This window comes from Chiloscyllium plagiosum, unplaced genomic scaffold (genome assembly GCF_037043375.1).
Source record: "Chiloscyllium plagiosum isolate Xiang-an unplaced genomic scaffold, Cpla_swu_hap1 HiC_scaffold_2, whole genome shotgun sequence".
Lineage (NCBI taxonomy): Eukaryota > Metazoa > Chordata > Chondrichthyes > Orectolobiformes > Hemiscylliidae > Chiloscyllium > Chiloscyllium plagiosum.
This window is the reverse complement of record NW_028270140.1, coordinates 75,706,226-75,725,275: the sequence shown is the minus strand read 5'-3', so window position 1 is coordinate 75,725,275 and position 19,050 is coordinate 75,706,226. Positions and strand designations below refer to the sequence as shown.

Genomic DNA, 19,050 nt, shown 5'->3' with positions numbered 1-19,050 from the left:
GGGAAGTTAGTGTTTTTTGAGTCTAAAGGAAATAAATGTTCAAGGATTGAAAAATTGGCTGGCATCTGCCCCTCACCATAACATTTCTATTTAAATGTTTTTGCTGTCAGTCATTATGACATTTTGTCATGAAAACTGACTTTTTAAAACTGCTATATAAATAATAGCAATTGAGAAAATATTACTCATCAATCGCAGAGAAAATTAGCTGTCTCTTTCAATAGCTCAAGTCCAGTAAGAAACGTTGTTGAGACTGCGTTGCCCTTTCTCCATTCCAACCAATACTGTTCGATGCTGAAATGCCTCCTGTGTGCAACTAGTCCAGAAATCTAAGCACAAAACCAGAAACTGCTTGATAGACTCAGGTGTGGCAGCATCTGTGGAGAGAAATCAGAGTTCAAGTTTTGTGTCAAGTGATGGTTCCTCAAAGGACCTAAAACACTAACTCTGATTTCTCTCCACAGATGCTGCCAGATCTGCTGAGCTTTTCCAGCAATTTGGTTTTTTTGTGTGATTTACAGCATCTACAGTTCTTTCAATCTTTGTTCATAAATCCAAGCCAATGTAGTTGACATTATACTTTTCAGTTGCCTCCAGTCGCTTCTAGGTGGAACACCTCACAGTAGTTAATTGCATGGGTGGAAAGAGAAAAGGGAGAAATTAATGCTAAAGTACAAAATATAGCCTGTTGGCTATTCTAGAATGCTTGAAAATTGCACCTAAGAGTACCTGCTGTCCTGAGTTATGACTCAAGCTTGGTATGACTTGAAATATACCTTATTCTCTTTCCCAGATGGTTTAGCTTTGCTGTCAGAGTCTGAAATCAAATATTTATTTGTATTACAATCACATTGCTTTGTTTTGGATCTAATTTATTGAAGAACTGAGACTTTCACTGTGATCCTACTACTAAAAGCCAAACTCTTAAGAAATTAGGTAGCGTGCTATTTATTCACTATCATCTTTAAACAAGATTCGGAGATGCCGGTGTTGGACTGGGGTGTACAAAGTTAAAAATCACAACACCAGGTTATAGTCCAACGGGTTTAATTGGAAGCACTAGCTTTCAGAGCGTCGCTCCTTCATCAGGTGATTGTCAACCGCCGGCTTAAAGTGGAGAGGATCTCCAAGAAGATAGACAATCACCTGATGAAGGAGCATTGCTCCGAAAGCTAATGTGCTTCCAATTAAACCTGTTGGACTATAACCTGGTGTTGTGATTTTTATCTTTAAACAAGTTAGCTTCCATCATAATTGAAGTATCTTCAAATATTCTATGTTACAACTTGAAATGATCCTGAGAACAATTGTGAAATATCTGTTTTGTTTCTGCTCTAGACTTGAACTCTAGTTCTTAAATTATGGGGGGAAGTGTTTGAAGCCACTTTGCATTCTCTTCTAGCTTCTCGTACAGAAGGGAGTCATTTTTGAAAGACTTGCCAAAAGATGAGAATACTGCAGCTGTTGGCCCATATGTCTTTTTGTTGGGAAATAAGAGTACCCCTTCGTAAATTAGGTCTGATTTTCTTATCCCTGTTTCTATTCTAGGTTGTTTGATCATTCCATGGAAGGGTTTAAAAGTTGGGAATTCATGACCACACATTGCTGGGGTGAAAAGGCAGCAGGTGACTGGATCCTTGAAATTCATGACAGTCCTTCACAACTCCGAAACTTCAAAACACCAGGTACTTGCAGAAATCAATTAGAATTCAAAATTTTAAATGCCAGCATTTCTTCTTTGGAACAATACTGTTAGAATATGGATTCCTAAAATAGTTTACTGTTGAATTATGTTTAACCATTTACAAATTTTAATTAAAAATCAGATGAACAGATTCATTTGACAAGTTTCAGAGCGCAATTGAAACATGGTTGAAACTGTAAAACATTTGTTCATGAGCAAGATTGTCAAACATCCAAAACTCATGACTATATGGCTCTGTCCCCTAAGCCTTGCCTGCAGGTAGGTTAAAACTCACGGTTTATAACAGGATAAAATGAAATCGTAGCATTTTGCAATGATGCCTCTGCCATTCCTCCTTCTGCATAGTTGCTTTCGATGTGACATTTGTGTGTGTTACAACTGTGGCAAAACAAGTTTCAGCAGTAACACAATGTGTTACACTAGTTCTGCCATAAAATGCTCCATGTTAGAAAGAAGGTCTGTGTGTCTGTATGTTTTTCCATTATTTAGCTTGAACATTTACAAGTGGGTGGGCGGAACAGCACACACCATAAGGGGAGGCAAACCTGATTACAATTTATTTCTGAAATGTGACACTACCATTGCTAAGAAACCGAGGGAGGGTGAAAGACTTGCTGGCAATAATACAACATGCCTAATAGCATCACTAATAATATTTTCCATTTGTCAAAGGAGTGTGTAGGGAGTTGCTCTGTCTAAGCCACAGAATGCCTGACCAGATGGTAAAGAATTGGTAGCCACAACATCCTTTGTGGCAAAGCTTTGCCCACAATAAAAATCTGTTAGTGCAAGTTACTCAGCAGGAGTACATGAGTCAGAGGGAATTGGGAAACAAATCAGTTCATTTTCCCTGGCGACTGGGTTCCATCCCAAACGTTTAATTAGTTCTGGTCCCACCTGTTCATGAACTGTTTTTTTACATCGTGTTACGGTCAGGTCTAATTCTGTTCCCTCGGGCAGAGTTTCCTGGGTAATTTCTTCCAGAATGTGTTCTTAATCACTTCAGATCTGTTTATTTTCAGCCAATACATTGAGCAATAGCCTTTGATCAAATAATTTAATTTGCAAGTGGTTATGTGTTGAGCCAGGTTTTGATTTTTTTTTTGCTGTATTGTATTCCAAACCATATGCTAAATGCTTCTGACTCCATGAGAGGGTGTTCAGTTGGAGTTTAGAAGTGGTTGTGAAAAAAGACAAGCTTTTGTTTTCCTGTAGACGTGGGGGCCAGAGTGAAATTCATGTACAAAAGGCACAGCAGTCATGTTAGCCAGTGATGGCTGTAATTAACATGATGGAAAAATTCTGTTCTTGATTTGACATTGTTAACATTTGCATTCAATTCATAAAATCTGTGGTATGGCACAGCTGCTTCATGTGGCAATTCTTTGCTGAAACAAAAATGCAAAATTGACCTTCCTGGCTGCCATTTTGAATTTCTATTGATACCTCTGCCACAGGGGGGTGGGGTGGGGATATTCCTGATCATATGGAAGAGGTTTGCAATGCTCACACAAACCTGGGAATGTATTACATGTTACTCCAAGAACAAAAGCTGAATTTCTGGTAAGTGTTTGCTGGAAATCCAAGCAATTTCTCTTTTAGAAACTGGATTGCATGATTATAGTTTGGCTGGCATCCAGCATGCGGCAAATCAACCATACAGCTCAGGGATTTGAGAGCCAAAAACCACACACGCCTCAATACCCTATGATTGTTCTGGAAGTGCCAACTCCTGGTCCTTTCCAAAACTCTTGCAGAAAAGTCAAATGGTCTTGAACCTTAAAGACATGATTTGAAGACATTTGCAACATGTGATGTTGTGAGACTAATTATTTTGCTGCATGGAGTTGGAGAAAATGTCACTGGAAAGGACAATCTCTTCCAATTCACTATGATTTTTAATTTCTCTGGCAACTAATCTCTTCTCCAATCCTGAGGGGTCAAGAAGATCACCTACAAGCATTGGGAGGATTATAACACTTGTAAAATCTAGTTTTGATTTGTTCTTGGAATGTTGTGACCAGACGTATTAATTACCCATCCTATTTTCCTAAGGCCTTTTAAGAACTATCCATTCTGTTCTAGAGTCACGTGTAAGCCAGAGCAGGCGGGTGAAGGTGAAGTAAGATTTCTCAAAAGAAACAAACATGCATGATGAACCTCATAGAATTTCTTAAAACAAAACAACATACTGGATTGCAGGAAATGACTGAATATACTGCATATAGAGTTTAGGAAAGCCCCTGACTAAATGTGCAGAGGAAAATTCAAGAGACGGTTATATGCAGACTTGCAAGGCTGTAACATTCATTCAGTGTTTGTACTTGATCCAGAAATTGTCAGCAGTCACGATTCGAATGGATAGGTGAGTGAAGGAAAAAAATTAAAGATGTGATTGGACTGTACGGTCTGTTTTTCCATGTTGTATGACTCTGTTTAAGAATAGGATAGAATGTGATGAGAATAATTTGCTCTCATGGCAGGTAAATGCTAACCTCGACAGTTTGAATCAAATGGCCTGTTTCAGTGTTGTACCTTAAATGATCACTTCTCTGAAGGACACAAGTGAACTATTTGAGTAAACAATCTTTTAAGACGTAGATTTTCCTGCACGTTGGGGAAGTAATGAGAGGGATGTGCTGTAAAATTACTGAGGTCCCTGTCCAATCCCTAGGTGTCAACCAATTGAAACATAGTTGAAACTGTAAAACATTTGTTCATGAGCAGGGTTGTCAAACATCCAAAACTCATGACTATCCTCTGTCCCCTAAGCCTTGCCTGCAATGCAATCTGCAGGTAGGTTAAGTCTCACGGTTTATAACAGGATAAAATGAAATCATAGCACTTTGCAATAATGTCTCTGCCATTCCTCCTTCTGCATAGTTGCTATTGATGTGACATTTGTGTGTGTTACAACTGTGGCAAAACAAGTTTCAGCAGTTACACAATATGTGTTACAATAGTTCTACCATAAAATGCTCCATGGTAGAAAGAAGGTCTATGCGTCTGTATGTTTTTCCATTACTTAGCTTGAACATTTACAGGGTGGATTGGAGACAGGCAAACTTGAAAGTGATCTGAATGCCATGGCCCCAGGTTTTAAGCAACTTAAACACCAATTATTGGCCACTTGGAAGCCAATTCTCATTCCCACCCTCCTTGTTCCATGGTTAATGTTTTAGGACTTATAGGAGAGGTTCAGGGTTGTTGTGGAGGCTGACATGTAACCCTGTCCAAGCCTGAAGACTGAATGGATAGAAATTCCTCTCACTCCAGAATTTCCCCTCCAGGGAGCTGCTATCTTATCCTCAGGCCTCCTCACAAAGTGCTCCCTCCACTTCCAACCTGACTCTGCCAAGACCTCCACTCCCACTGTGGCCTCATCTTTCCTCCCAACTGCGAAATCCCTGTCGCATGCTTGCTTTGTCCTGAATTCAAGGACTTTCAATCTGGTGACAACTACTGCTTGCTCAACTACTGTCTATTGAAATTGTCCAAAGGATTTGTGAGGCAGAGGTTCATCTCCAGCCAATTAATGCTGCACACCTCTTTAAGGAGCTGTGGAGCTGCGTTGATCAGTGGAGACACATGCTCATTGACTCTTCACATAGTGGGCATGAAGAAAACTCATCCATTTGAAAATCCAACTTCACATTTTTCTGTAAATTTCATTGTCACAAAGTTACCAGATCAAGGTACATAATGTCATTGGGAAGTGACTTCCAGGGTTTTGATCCAGTCATGCTGAAAGAACGGTGATATATCTTGAAGTCCGATGCTGTGCCACTGGGGGGTGTATTGTAGATGCTGTTGTTGCTGAGTATCTGCTGTCTTTGATCTTCTAGAAGATAGTGGTAAAGGGTTTGGAAGTCCCAAACGGGTTCTGGGTCATACATACAGTAGACCAAGTGGTTACTGTACAGTTTGTGTGTGTGTGTAGTCTGCATCACATCATGTAGTTACAGTGTATCTTTCTGTAAGATAAAACAATATTAAGTAATGTACTCCATTCTTCTAGTAAACCATGATGTTTACGCATTTGAACATGAATTTCATGTTGCACAAAAAACCTCAACTAGAAAATAAGTTGTGTTTATGACTAGTAATCACAAGGAAACTGACGAGCTGCAATGTCTCGTTGATCTTTCATGTCTGAACAAACTTTTGCAAGTCACAGGATAATTTGACTGAATTCTTAAATTTCAGATTTGTTTTCTCATGCTCTAATTGTTTTGACACTTTTTTTTGTCCTCGACTTTCTGGAGATGGAACACAAAGTTCCATTGCATAGAAATTAGAAGACTATTTATTAAGGTGATTGCATTAGAGAACATCAGCTTATGTTATGATCCCTGCAGAGACCAACAAAACAATTGACCAAAAACCCCTATGTGAAAATCAATAGATAAGCTTTCACTTCTTTAATTTTTACTCTGACAATCAAACAAAAATTAAAAATTGAATCTGAAATAATAATAAAGAATGGTCAATATAAACTCTAAATGACAAATTAGACAATTCTGATTTTGTGTGTATTGTACAGTGCACTTTGTATATGTTACCAAAATTCAGCCACAAAATACTTCAAAGTTCTGAACCACCTCACACCAAATTCAAGTGCTTTAGCTTCAGGGCTTTAGCCATAAATTATTTTTGAACATCAGCTTTATTTTGCCCAGTTCTTCAAGTCCAGTTTTCATCAAAAGGCACACCTTTCAAAGATGCCCTCACCCGTACTCCCATATCCAGCTTACTTAGCTTTACAGTTGTGCCCCAGCCTCCACCTTCTGACCAAAGCTGGTCACCTGAGCCTTGTTTTCAGACCAGGTTGGGGATCTGGGCCTATTTTGCATCCTTTTTTTTCTTTGCAAAATCCAATTTCATAATACTTTGCATTTGACAGCATAACCAGCTCATTCCTAATCAAGCAGGCTACAAATCCCAGAATACATTGGAACAAGCATAGCTACACAGTGGAGATAGTCGGTAAGCCCTCTACATGATTTAATAGAAGCCACAGCAAAAAGATGATTGCTGGTGTTGTACAAAGTTAAAAATCACACAAGACCAGGTTATAGTCCAACAGGTTTATTTGGAAGCATCACTAAGCATAAATCCCATCCTGGTGTGTAAATATCTGCTTTAGGATATCTGACTTGGCAGAATGTCACTGTTTGTAGTATGTGTTATCAGACTAACTTTACAAAAAAAGCACCAAATGGCATCAAGTATTTTGCCAAGAATGAGACTCCAGTTGAGTTTCTAAAAACGACTGAAAGCTGGTTTGAAAATATTTTTTTTTTAAAATGAGCCTGAAGAATTACAAGAGCATAAAAAGGGTATTTTACTTTAAGGCTGAAGTGACTAAAAGTTCTACAGTCAGTTGTTAAGCTAAAGTGGGGAGGGTTGAGGACTATGCAGCAAACTGGAGTCAGAACTAAAGGCTGAAGAAGCAAATAAATGACTGGGCAGGTTGTATTCTTCAGACGTGGAAAATACAAAGCAACGAAGAGATTTGAAGATAATGCTGGTTTTAAATTAGTGTTGGGAGTGGGGAATTTGTGTAACTCAGTGGGAATGAAGTGAAAGAATGAATGAGACAAAGTGGGCAGCTGCATTTGGATAAGTTTAAATTTATAGATGTTTAGAAAGATAGCAAGGATCACATTGGAATAATTAAGTCTGGAGGTAACAAAAGGATGAAAAATATTCGGCCTTGCGGTGGGAGCAGCTGACTTCGTTCAGGGATGGATGTGAGAAGTAGTCAAGTGGATTTAGTGCTGTAGAGGATATGAAGTGTGAAGCCTCACCCAGCATCAAACCAGAATTATTATTCCGATCTGTAAGTAAATGGGAAAGGGTATAGTATCAGTGGTAGGGGAGGGGAGTTCACACAATATTGAAATGACAGCTCTCAACTCTAATATTCAGCAAATGAAGTTGCAATACATCCAAGATACCAAACCTTTGGTTGTTCACATTTTTTAGATCCCGAACCTATTTCTGATGATAAAATTGCTACAGTCCAGCTGGAAAATGGTGGGGATTGTTTTGTTTAGATGTTGTTGTATATGTGACTCGTTGGATAGATGTCAGTTATCTACAGCTCTGCTAATAAGTCCATTGTACTTTTTATAGCTTGTTACAACTCTGTCCCCTTTTCTTAGGTAAACTGAAGGAGTGGTCTCTTGTACTTCATGGCACATCCATCCATCCATACACTTCTTTATATACAAGGTTAGATCAACTGAAGGTGCGATCAAGTCCAAGGGAAGATGTCTCTGATGACTATGCAGATGAGTACACTGGTAAGTTGGAATCTTTATATGAAACAGTGATATGGCTCTGCATTAATGTACATCTGCTTTCCTTTTTCTCTTCACCTCCTTTTACAAAGGAATAAGCATGCAACAATTTGATAGTATGATTAGATTCCCTACAGTGTGGAAACAGGTCGTTCAACCCAACAAGTCCACACCAACCCTCCGACCCACCCCCTCTGACTAATCCATCTAACACTATGGACAATTTAGCACAGCTAATTCACCTAACCTGCACATCTTTGGTATGTGGGAGGAAACTGGAGCACCCACAGATATGGGTAAATGTGCAAACTCCACACAGACAGTCACCCAAGGCTTGAATTGAACCTGAGACCTTGACACTGAGAGGCAGCAGTGCTAACCATTGAGCTACCGTGCCACCCATATGCAATTGTGTTCTATTCCAATCATAACTGATTGATAGTGTGTAATGACTCCGGATCTCATTAAAGTATAGAAATTTCAGTTTTAGTTATAGAACTGGGAAATTTGTTGACCTATTACACATTATTTCATGGTCCTCTTTTGATCAGGTCACCCTTCAAACTGACATTCTTAAGAAAATAAAATTTGAATTTGACAATGTTCCAGATTACATGTTTCTAAATGTAATAAAAAGTCCATTTTCATGAAGCAAAGGACTTTTTTTTTTAATGAAAGAAGCTTATGGAATTTGTAATAAAACAAAGAACTGCAGATGCTGAAGATCTGAAACCAGATCAGAAATTGCTGGCAAAGCTCTGCAGGTCTGACAGCATCTGTGGGGAGAAAGCAGAGTCAATGTTTTGAGTCTGCTGACTCTTCATCAGACTCAAAATGTTGACTCTGCTTTCTTCCCACAGATGCTGGTAGACATGTTGAGTTTTGCCAGCTTTTGCTGTAGAATTTATACTTGGATTTTGCCTTTTGAACTGTGCAGTAAAATCCTTTCCAAATGACTAGGATGAAAGCAGTACACTATTGGAGGCCAGTAAATAATGATTTTGAGTTTGCTAAACTCCTTAATCCTATTATATTAGTAGGGCTGTGCAATGTTTTTGTTAGGTTTCACTGCACTGTTAAAGGATTATTTATATGTAGCCAGACTGTATCATTTAGAGTATAGTTATCTCTTCTCCAGTGCATGTTAAAACTGTAATTTTGTAGTCTTTGACCATTTGATGAATCATATTTTCTCCATACTCCTTAGATACGGGTGTGGTGTGATATGCGTGTTCTCAAGAGGACTGGAGAATTGCAAATGTCAAATCCTTTTATAAGGATAAATGCAGCACTACAAGCTAGTCAATTCAATCTCAATGGCAAGAGACATTTTAGAAGTGAAAATATAAGTCAAAATCAAGTCACTTGGATTAGTGTAGATTAATTAAAGAAAGCCAGTGTGGAGGTCTTAAAAGGCAACTTGTGTTGAATCAACTTGTTTTCTCAAGCAGTAACTGAGAGGGTTGATGTGGATATTGCAGTTGATGTGGTTTCCATGGACTTTCAGAAGCATTTGACATAGGACAAATAAGTGGGCTTGCAAGCAAAGGCCACAAAAGAGAATGGATTATGGTAGCATGTGTATTATGTGTGTGGTGACTGGAGGTAAAGAGGATTTGTTAATGGTTGTTTTAATTTTGACATGGTAGTAGGTAACATAAGGGGATGGGGTGGAGACTAGGATCACTCTTTTATTGATATAGTAATAATTTAGACTTGGGTAAGCAGATTTCAGTTTCAGAATTTGGAGATGACAAAACTTGGAACTATTGTAAGGAGCTTAGCAAAGACCTCACAAAATTTAGCATTATGAGTGGACACGTGGCAAATTTAATTTAATGTGGTCAAGTATGACATGTTTCGTCCTCAACTAGAATGGTGTGTGCAATCCTGGGTACCATATTACCATGAATGAGAGATTTAAAGACGGTGTAGAAAAGATTTTGACCAAGGGATAAAAAACTTCAGTTTAGTGAGTGAATTGGAGAGACTGGAATTAATCACCTTAGGCATTTATGAGAAGATTTAGTAGGTGTTCAATGCTATGATTAGTGTAGACAGTGATGAGAAAAAAAATTGCATTGGCAGTAGGATTAAGAGCTAAAGGCCATCAGATTAAAATACTGAGCAATTATGGGGAAAAATACTTTCTGTAGTGAATTTGGAATGCATTGCCCAAGAGTGTGGTAGAGACAGTTTAGATGTAGCTTTCAAGAGGGAATTGAATAACCAACTAAATGGAATAAAATTTCAGGGTGATGAGAAAAGGTTGGGGAGTGACCTGAGTTGAATAACCCTTTCATTTGGACTCAACAGATCGTATATTCTCTTTCTGTTCTGTTACTCTGTGGTTCTGTAATTGATTGATTTATTGTTATTGGCAATTACTGCTATCTGTCCAGATCTGACTTGACTTTGGAGTGTAAGGAATTGAGACATGGCACAACTGTTTAGTATCATGAATGCACTTCCCATGCCACAAGGGAACTTCAGGATATGCTATATCCTGGGCAGCCACATGTGCAACAATTACCAGCTGAAGAAGCTCAAGCTTCAGAGTTCCAGAAAATCCCTGGACAACATTTAAGTGGGGAAAGTTAACAGCCAGAGATGATGGTTTATCCCTGTACCAATGACACAGAAGGAGACTGAGGCTTTATTGGCAGATTTTTAAGAGGTTAACAAAGGAATTGATGATGAAGATCTCAAAGATAGTAATCTCCAGATCTCCCCATGTTGAGTGCAGGTAATTACAGAAGTGAGCAGTGATTGCCAATGAATATATGATCGAAGAGAGAGGTCAGGCCAGATCTTTAGATTTCTGAGACATTGGTACCTGGTTTGAATGAAGTGTGAAGTTTAAACCAGTTGCAATCAATAGGGTTGAGGACAATACTTGTATTTTGTTATATAATTTGGACTGGCCTATATGTAACTGCAGACACTCAACAATATGACTCTTAACTTTTATGAATTTGTCGAAGAGCAACTCTTGTGTCAAAAATGTGCTAAAATGTCTCAAAAAGGAAGAAAAAAGTTATAAAAGGGAGGTTTGCTAGATTTCTATCTTAAGAGGCAGGTGGATGACAATCAAGAGTGCTGATCTGGAAGGGAGTGGAGTAAATCGGTGCAAGAGAGCCGTGGGGCTGTTCCCTTTTGCAACAAATGTGCCAATTGGGATACTGTTTGGGAAGAATCACCTGTCAGGAGATGGTGACAGCGGTAGCCAGAACAGTGGCACCACAACTGGTTGTATGGTACAACAGGGAGGGTCAAAGTGCAGGTAAGCAGTGATGATCAGGAACTCTGTAGTCAGTGGTACAGACAGGTTTTTCTGTGGCCTGAAGCGAGATTCCAGGAGTGTGTGTTGTCTCCCTGGTCCCAAGATTAAGGATGACTGTGAGCAGGTACAGGATATCTGAAAGGGCAGGGTGAGCAGCCAGAGGGCATGGTCTGTATTGGAACGAACAAATATAGCGTGCTGCAAAGGGGATTTAGGTAGGAAGTTGAAATGCAAGACCTTTATAGTTGTAATCTTGGGATTACTCCATGTGTCATGTGCTACTGGACCCAGAAATAGGAAAATAGAATAGTTGAATATGTGGCTAAAGAGTTGGTGTAAGTGGGAGGGATTCACGTATCTGGATCATTGGGATCTCTTCCAAGGCAGGTGGGACCTGCATAAAAGAGGGACTGCACCTAATTTGAAAGGGTACTCATGGCCTTTCAGGGAGGTTTACTAGTGCCATTGTAGAGGGTTTAAACTCGTATGGCAGGGATTGAGAACCACAGCAGCAGGTAAGGACATGAGAAGAAAATGGACTGGCTTAATAAACACAGCAGGTCTGTGAACAGTGTATTGAGTAAGACAGGAGGGGAAACAATACAAAGATGCTGAAAGATGGGATAGAATGTACAATCAAAATTAGAGTTCTTTTGTTAAAATGCAGGAAGTGTAAGGAACAAATTAAATGAGCTGCAGGCATGGATTCAAATGGGGAACTATGATTTAGTAGTTATGGCTGCAGGATGGTCAGGATTGAGAACTAAACATACCGGTTATAATGTTTACAGGAGGGATAGGGAAAATAGCATGGGGATGGAGTAGCATTACTGATTAGAAACAGAATAATGTCTATGGTGCGTGTGGATGTAATGAGGGGAAAGCACCCAGTGGGCACCTTATGGGTGGAACTGAGAAATAGTAAAGGAAATAAAACTGTAATAGGTGTCATTTATACACCACTTGGTAGCAACTCAGAAGTGCTAGATTGTATAAATGGTGAAAGTAAGCATTATCTGGCAATGACCGAATAGTACTAATGGGAGATTTTAATGTTAACATAGAGACAGATAAGCATCTGCCAAAAAGGCCTGAAATTTATAGTGTGTGTGTGTCTGGGATAGTGGTCTGTGGCAAAATATCATGGATGCGACAAGAGGACAAACCATATTGGATCTAGTAATGAACAATGAGCTTGTTTTAATTAGTAAACTAGCATTTGTCATGAGCATTTGTCATGAACATTTGTCAAATAATTATCATAACCTGATCAGGTTTCATATAGCATTTGAAAGAGAAAAGCAAAGATCAGATACTGGAATTTTGAAATTAAGTAAGACAGACTTTAATAGGATAACGCAGAGACTGTCCACTGTAAACTGGGTAATTTTGCTAATAGGTACAACCGGGGACAGTAGAGGCTGTCCAAAGAAACATTTAATGCTTTTCAGAAGCAGGTTTGTGCCCATGAGAGAGAAAAACTCCACCTCATAGAAAAAGCAGTCATGGACATCTAAGGAGGTAAGGGACACTCAAGATTATTAGAAAGCACTGATTTAAAAACTCAAAGAACAGTACAGATCTCACAGAATGGGACAAATACAAAGACTAACAAAGGGCCACAAAGCAACTTATGAGAGCGACTAAAAAGGATTATGAAAAGTAATTTGAAAAGGATATAAAGGACAATAAGTAGAGATTTTAGTTATATAAAGGGAAAGCAGCTGTTTAAGAGTACTATTGGCCCACTAAAGGCTGAGAGTGGGCACATTGTCATTTCTCCATGGTCATTGACAGACATGCTGAGTAAATATTTTGCTTCAGTATTCACAGCAGAAAAGGAGGATAGCTTATTAGAAGCCCCAAAGAAATTAAGAAGGTCAAAATAAAATTAGCTCAAGTATATAATCAATAATAGAGAAATGAATTGAACTGAAGTGACAAATCCCCAAGATCTGATGATTTCCATCCATTGCTTGTTAAAGGAGGTAAGAAAGCACATTGCCAATGTCCTAATGATGATCATTTAGCACTCCCTGGATTTGGGAGGTGTACCTTTTTAGATTGGAAATATGCTCATGTCACTCTGCTGTTTAAGAAGGGTGACTGAGGGGAAACCAGGGAATTACAGACCAGTTAGCTTGATATCTACAGTGGGAAATTATAATGAAGAGTAGGGTAACTGATTACCTGGAATTTTGAGGTGATCAGGAAGAATAAGCATGGAATCATGGAGGGTTTTGTTTTTTTTTTGAAGAGGTAATCAAGACAGTGGACAGAGGTAAATCAATGAATATAGTTTACATGAACTTCTGGAAATCTTTTGATTAAGTCCCACAATGAGGCTGTTAGCTAAGGTGGGTGCCAATGGAATTGAGGGCAAATTATTGACATCAATAGGAAATTGGTTGAGTGGCAGGAAACAAACAGTTGGAAAATGGGTATCAAATAAGTATCAAATTGGCAGGTGGTGACTAATGCTGTCCCACTGGAATCTGTGTTGGAGCTACAATTATTCACAATATTCATTAACAACTTGGGTAATGGCTTTAAAAAGTCAAATATGCAAATTTGCTGATGAGACAAAATTGGGCAGCATTGTAGACAATCTTGATGACAGTATAAAATTACAACACGATATTGATAGACTAGGTGAATGAACAAAGCTGAGGCAAATGAATATTAGCAATTATTCATTCATACTGAAAAAGATTAGGGTATATTTGTTAAAAGGCACAAAGTTAAATCCAGTGGATGTCCAAAGAGATTTGGAGGTTCAGGTGCATTACTCTTCAAAATGCCACGTAACAGGTACAGAAAATAGTCAAGAAGGCTAATGGAATACTGAAGAAGGGCTTATGCCTGAAACGTCGATTCTCCTGTTCCCTGATGCTGCCTGACCTGCTGCGCTTTTCCAGCAACACATTTTCAGCTCTAATGGAATACTGACCTTCCTATCTAAATGGCTGGAGTATACATTTGTAGACGTGCTACAGTTAATCCAAACCCTAGTTTGACCTCACTTAGAGTACTGTGAGCAGATCCAGGCACCACACCTTGGGAAGGATGTTTTGGCCCTGGAAAGAGTTCAATGCAGGTTTACATGATAATTTGTAGACTTAAGAGGATAAGGTATGAGGAGAGATTAGACAAATTAAGTCTTCATTCTCTAGGATTTAGAAAGTTAAGGGATGATCTAATCAAGGTTTTCAAGTAGTTAACAGGGAAAAGCAGGATAGATAAAGATAGACTATTTCCACTAATTGAAGTTTCTAGAATCCCAGGGCATAGTCTAAGAATTAGGGCCATGCCATTCAGGAGGGATGTTATAAAGCACTTCTCCACACACATATTAGATTACTTACTTACAGTGTAGAAACAGGCCCTTCGGCCCAACAAGTCCACACCAATCCTCCAAAGAGAAACCCACCCAGACCCATTCCCCTACATTTACCCCTTCACCTAACACTACGGGCAATTTAGCATGGCCAATTCACCTAACCTGCACATCTTTGGACTGTGGGAGGAAATCAGAGCACCCGGAGGAAACCCACGCAAATGCGGGGAGAATGTGCAAACTCCACACACAGTTACCCAAGGCAGGAATTGAACCTGATCTCTGGCACTGAGGCAGCAGTGCTAACCACTGTGCTAATCACATATGGAAGTTTGGAACTTTTCCTCAAACAGTGGTGAATACTAATTCAATTGTTAATTTTAAATCTGAGACAATTTTTAGAAAATAGGTTTATAGGATAAGGAGTAGGCAATTCAGCCCTTTGAGCCTGCTCTGCCATTCATTGTAGTCATTGCTCCTTTTTCCTCATCTTTTTTCCCTGTCAGCCAAATAGTTTTCTGTCCATCTCAATACACAATCCACATCTTACATGTTTTAATTTTACAAACTAATGTCTATGTGAGATTTTTTTGAAAGTCTTCCAAAGTCAAAATAACTAATTAACTCGACTAGTCACACTCACTCTCAAAGAATTTCAGTAGACCTGTCAAGCAAGATCTCCCTTTCGTAAATCTGTGCTGAATGCCTGATCCTGCCACTGTTTTCAGTGTGCTCAGCTATGAATTCTCTCACATTGGCCTCTAGCATTTTAACCGCTACCCAACAGACTGATTTATAAATTCTGGTTTTCTCTCCCTGATCACTCCCCTTAAATACAGGAGTTACGTTGGCTACCCTCCAATCTTCAGGAACAGTTCCAGATTGTTTAGAATCCTGAAAAATGACAGCCAAAGTATCCACTATTTCTAGGGCCACTTTCTTTAGTACTCTGGGTTAACAGATTAACATCCTGAAGTTTTACCTGTCTTCAATTCCATCAATTTCCCTAATACTATTTCCCATGGAAGAAATAGTTGTGAAGAGGGATTACATGCCAGAAAGATTGTGAAATGGCTCCATGCTGGTTTAACTGAAGGTCAGGGAAAAGCGCACTAACTCTGAGGAGTAATATTAACTTCGAACAAGCCAGAGGGTGATACAAGAGCAAGTATGTGGGCAAATTTATGAAGTACAAAAATAATAGGACATTGATAATGGAGACTTATCGTTTGCAAAATGAAAAACACCGCAGACATGATCTTTGAAAACAATAGTGCAAAATATTTGGTGAGATCAATTTGAGAGGAAATGTTAAGAGTCTATCTCATGTTAAATCACCAGATGTGGATGAAGTGTATCTGTTCTAAACAAAAAAAAAGTGCAAGGGAGAAAATAGCTGACCATTTTACAATTGTCTCTAGTTATAGGTGTGATGTAAGATGAATGGTTATATTGGAAATTGTCTTTTTAACTATAAAAGGCTTGGATTGAATAATTACAAGTTAGTCAGTTCCACTGCAATAATGGGGAAAAAAAAACTTGTCAGACAAATTTCTGAAGAACAGATTAACCTTTCTTTGGAAAGGAATAGATTTAAATAAAAAAGGAATTCACCATGGATTTAAGAGAGTTGAGCTTACTAACACTGATTTTTTTTTTTGAGGAATTAAATGAGGTTCAGGTAATTAGTAAAATATATGAAATAAGTTCCTTTATGAGCCAAGACAGATTCTAAGAGCAAAGAAGTTATGCTAGAACTGCATAGTCCAGCTCTTTACCAGCTAGTTCTTCACACCACATTTAAGGAAGGATTGTAGTAGAAAGGATAGAGGAGAGGTTTGTGAGAATTTTGCCAAGACTGTAAAGCTATAGCTATGACGAAAGATTGGATTGGCTGTGTTATTTTCATTGGAAGTAAGAAGGCTGAGATGAGATTTAATGGTTCTGTATAAACTTATAAGGGATCCAGACAGTGTGTATTGGATGGACTTGTTTACTTCAGCAGAAATGTTAATGATTAAGGGGTATAGATTTCAGGTAATTAATGGTATTGTTAGAGGTGAGTTGAGAGAGAGTGATAGGGATCTGGAACACTCTGCCTAAAAGGATATTAGAGACGACATTTATTGCATTAAAAAAAGTAAAAGCTGTTGAGGTATCATAACATACAAAGCAAGGCAAGAACTTGAAAATGGGTCTTGACGAGTTAGAAGCAGAAGAGCAGAAGAGATAGAAGCAAAAGTAGGCCATTCAGTCCATCAAGTCTGACCTGTTCAGTAAGAATGTGGCTGATCTAATAATCCTCAACTCCACCTTTCCTGCCTTTTCCCCCATAACCCTTGATTCCCTGACTGATTCTAAATCTGTCTCTTCTTGAATATACTTAATGACCCAGGATCAATAGCCCTCTGTGGTAAAGAACTCCACAGATTCACATCCCTTTGGGAGAAGAAATTCCTCCTCATCTTGGTGTTAAATGTGTGACCCCTTCTGAGATTATGTTCTCTAGTCCTAGAAACACCCACAAGGGTAAATAACCTTTCCACATCTACCCTGTCATGTCCTGAATGTTTCGATAAGGTCACCCTCCATTCTTCCATATTAGTACAGACCCAATTTCATCAACCTCTCTTTGTAAGACAGTCCCTCCATATCTGGTATCAGCCTAATGAACCTTCTGTGTCTACAATGCCTTTTATCTTTCCTTAGATCAGGGGCCCACAACTGTTCACTGTACTCCTGTTATGTTCTGACTAGTACCTTTTATAGTTTTAGCAAAGCCTCCCTCCTTTATTACTCTAATCCCTTTCAACAGGGAAGTGATGGTCTAGTGGTATTATCGCTGGACTGTTAAGCCAGCAACGTTGATACTGCTCTGGGGACCTGGGTTCAAATCCTCCCATGACAGATGGTGGAATTTGAATTCAATTTTTTTCCAGGTTGGACCGAAGGACCTGTTCCCATGCTGTACATCTCTATGACTCTAAAATAAAGGCCAGCATTCCAGTTGCCTTTCTATTTCCCATGGATTTTATGATTCATGGACAAGGACTCCCAAATCAATCTGTGCTGTAGGTCTCTAAATTTCACTACATTATACTCCACCTGCCAAACTCCTCTTTTAGTTGACACAGACATGGCAGGTTGAATATCCCCCTTTACCATGGGCTTCAATGATTTTATAATTCCAGGTCTTGCATATTTTACAAGAATCTGTCAAAGAAAACATCTTGATGCCATCATATTATGGGCATTTTAATGGTTACATATCATGGTAATTAAAATCAGAAGTTGTTCAATAAAACAAGGATTAAAATCCTATTTCACCAAGTAGTTCTCACCTGAGATTTCTGTTCCGTAACGATAACTTTCCTTGCTATGGATAAGACTGTCAGATGCTCATTGGATTACATTGTTTAGCTAAGTTATTACTGTACACAAAATGTGCACACTGCTTTAAGTGAATTTCAGTTCCTGTTTCTGTGGGTTTGTGAAGAGGGTGCAATCCCTACACACTTTATATCAAAAGGCATCGTAGGGACTTCATACAGTGAAAGAAATTTAAACTTTATTTTTATCATCAGTATTTTCCATTCTGAGTAGCAAATTTGAATGGTGTTCAAAACACGTTTTTCAGCAATATTCATTCAGAATTTTACAGATACATTTTCTATATAAAATGTTTTTCTTGATTTTGAAAAATGAGAAATGAATTAAATTACATTAAAATTCTTTTGTTTAGGACCTTGTCATACTGAATGTAATAATGGTTGTGATGGACCTGGGCCCCAACAATGCATTGATTGTTTGCATTACTTCCTCAAGTTTAAAAACAATACAAGGTAGGTCAACTCAGTAGAAACGAGGGATAGAATTTTCTTATCCAAATGGAAAAGAAGTGTGGATGTATGAGAGGAAATTAATTACTAAAAGTGTCAACTTAGGAAGATAACTTTATCCCAATATATTCTCACTTTCACCTGGATGGTTGGAAATTGAGTAGAGAAATCTCATGTAGCTGTTTAGCAAGACATTCAATAGCGTATGGAAGCACTGGGAGTTTAGTTGTGCATGCACAATCAGACCGGAGAGGCCTTCTCCCCACCAACAGAGCTGCATCTTAGTGCTTGATTGTTCAAGTTATTTGGCAGACTACTTCATTGCCAGAAATTTCAAAGTGCTCAGAGAACAATCTGACAGTATCAACTGTCTCCTTTTCCTGCAAGGTATCAAAGATGTTATGTGCTGACCAATGCCTGATGGATATGGTCAAAGATATTTTTCAGTTGAAACCTTTCCATGAAAGATGGGTGACTTGTTACAGTCTTAATTCTTTGAAGCAATGAGGCCAGACCCATCCTCCACAAAACAGAGGACAGGTAGAACCTCAGTACATAGTGACACTTGGTGTTTGCACACT

General features: G+C 38.7%; 1 protein-coding gene across 4 annotated transcripts in view; it reads left to right on the top strand.

Moving 5' to 3' along the window:
- The window catches only part of pcsk5b (proprotein convertase subtilisin/kexin type 5b), a 371,873-nt gene that overhangs the window by 205,297 nt on the left and 147,526 nt on the right, over positions 1-19,050 (top strand). For all 4 annotated transcript variants that reach the window (XM_043712351.2, XM_043712341.2, XM_043712369.2 and 1 more), the window contains exons 13-15: positions 1,549-1,685; positions 7,873-8,013; positions 18,373-18,472. In XM_043712351.2, coding sequence (XP_043568286.1) covers positions 1,549-1,685; positions 7,873-8,013; positions 18,373-18,472 — 378 coding nt within the window. The remainder of the gene's footprint in view (positions 1-1,548; positions 1,686-7,872; positions 8,014-18,372; positions 18,473-19,050) is intronic.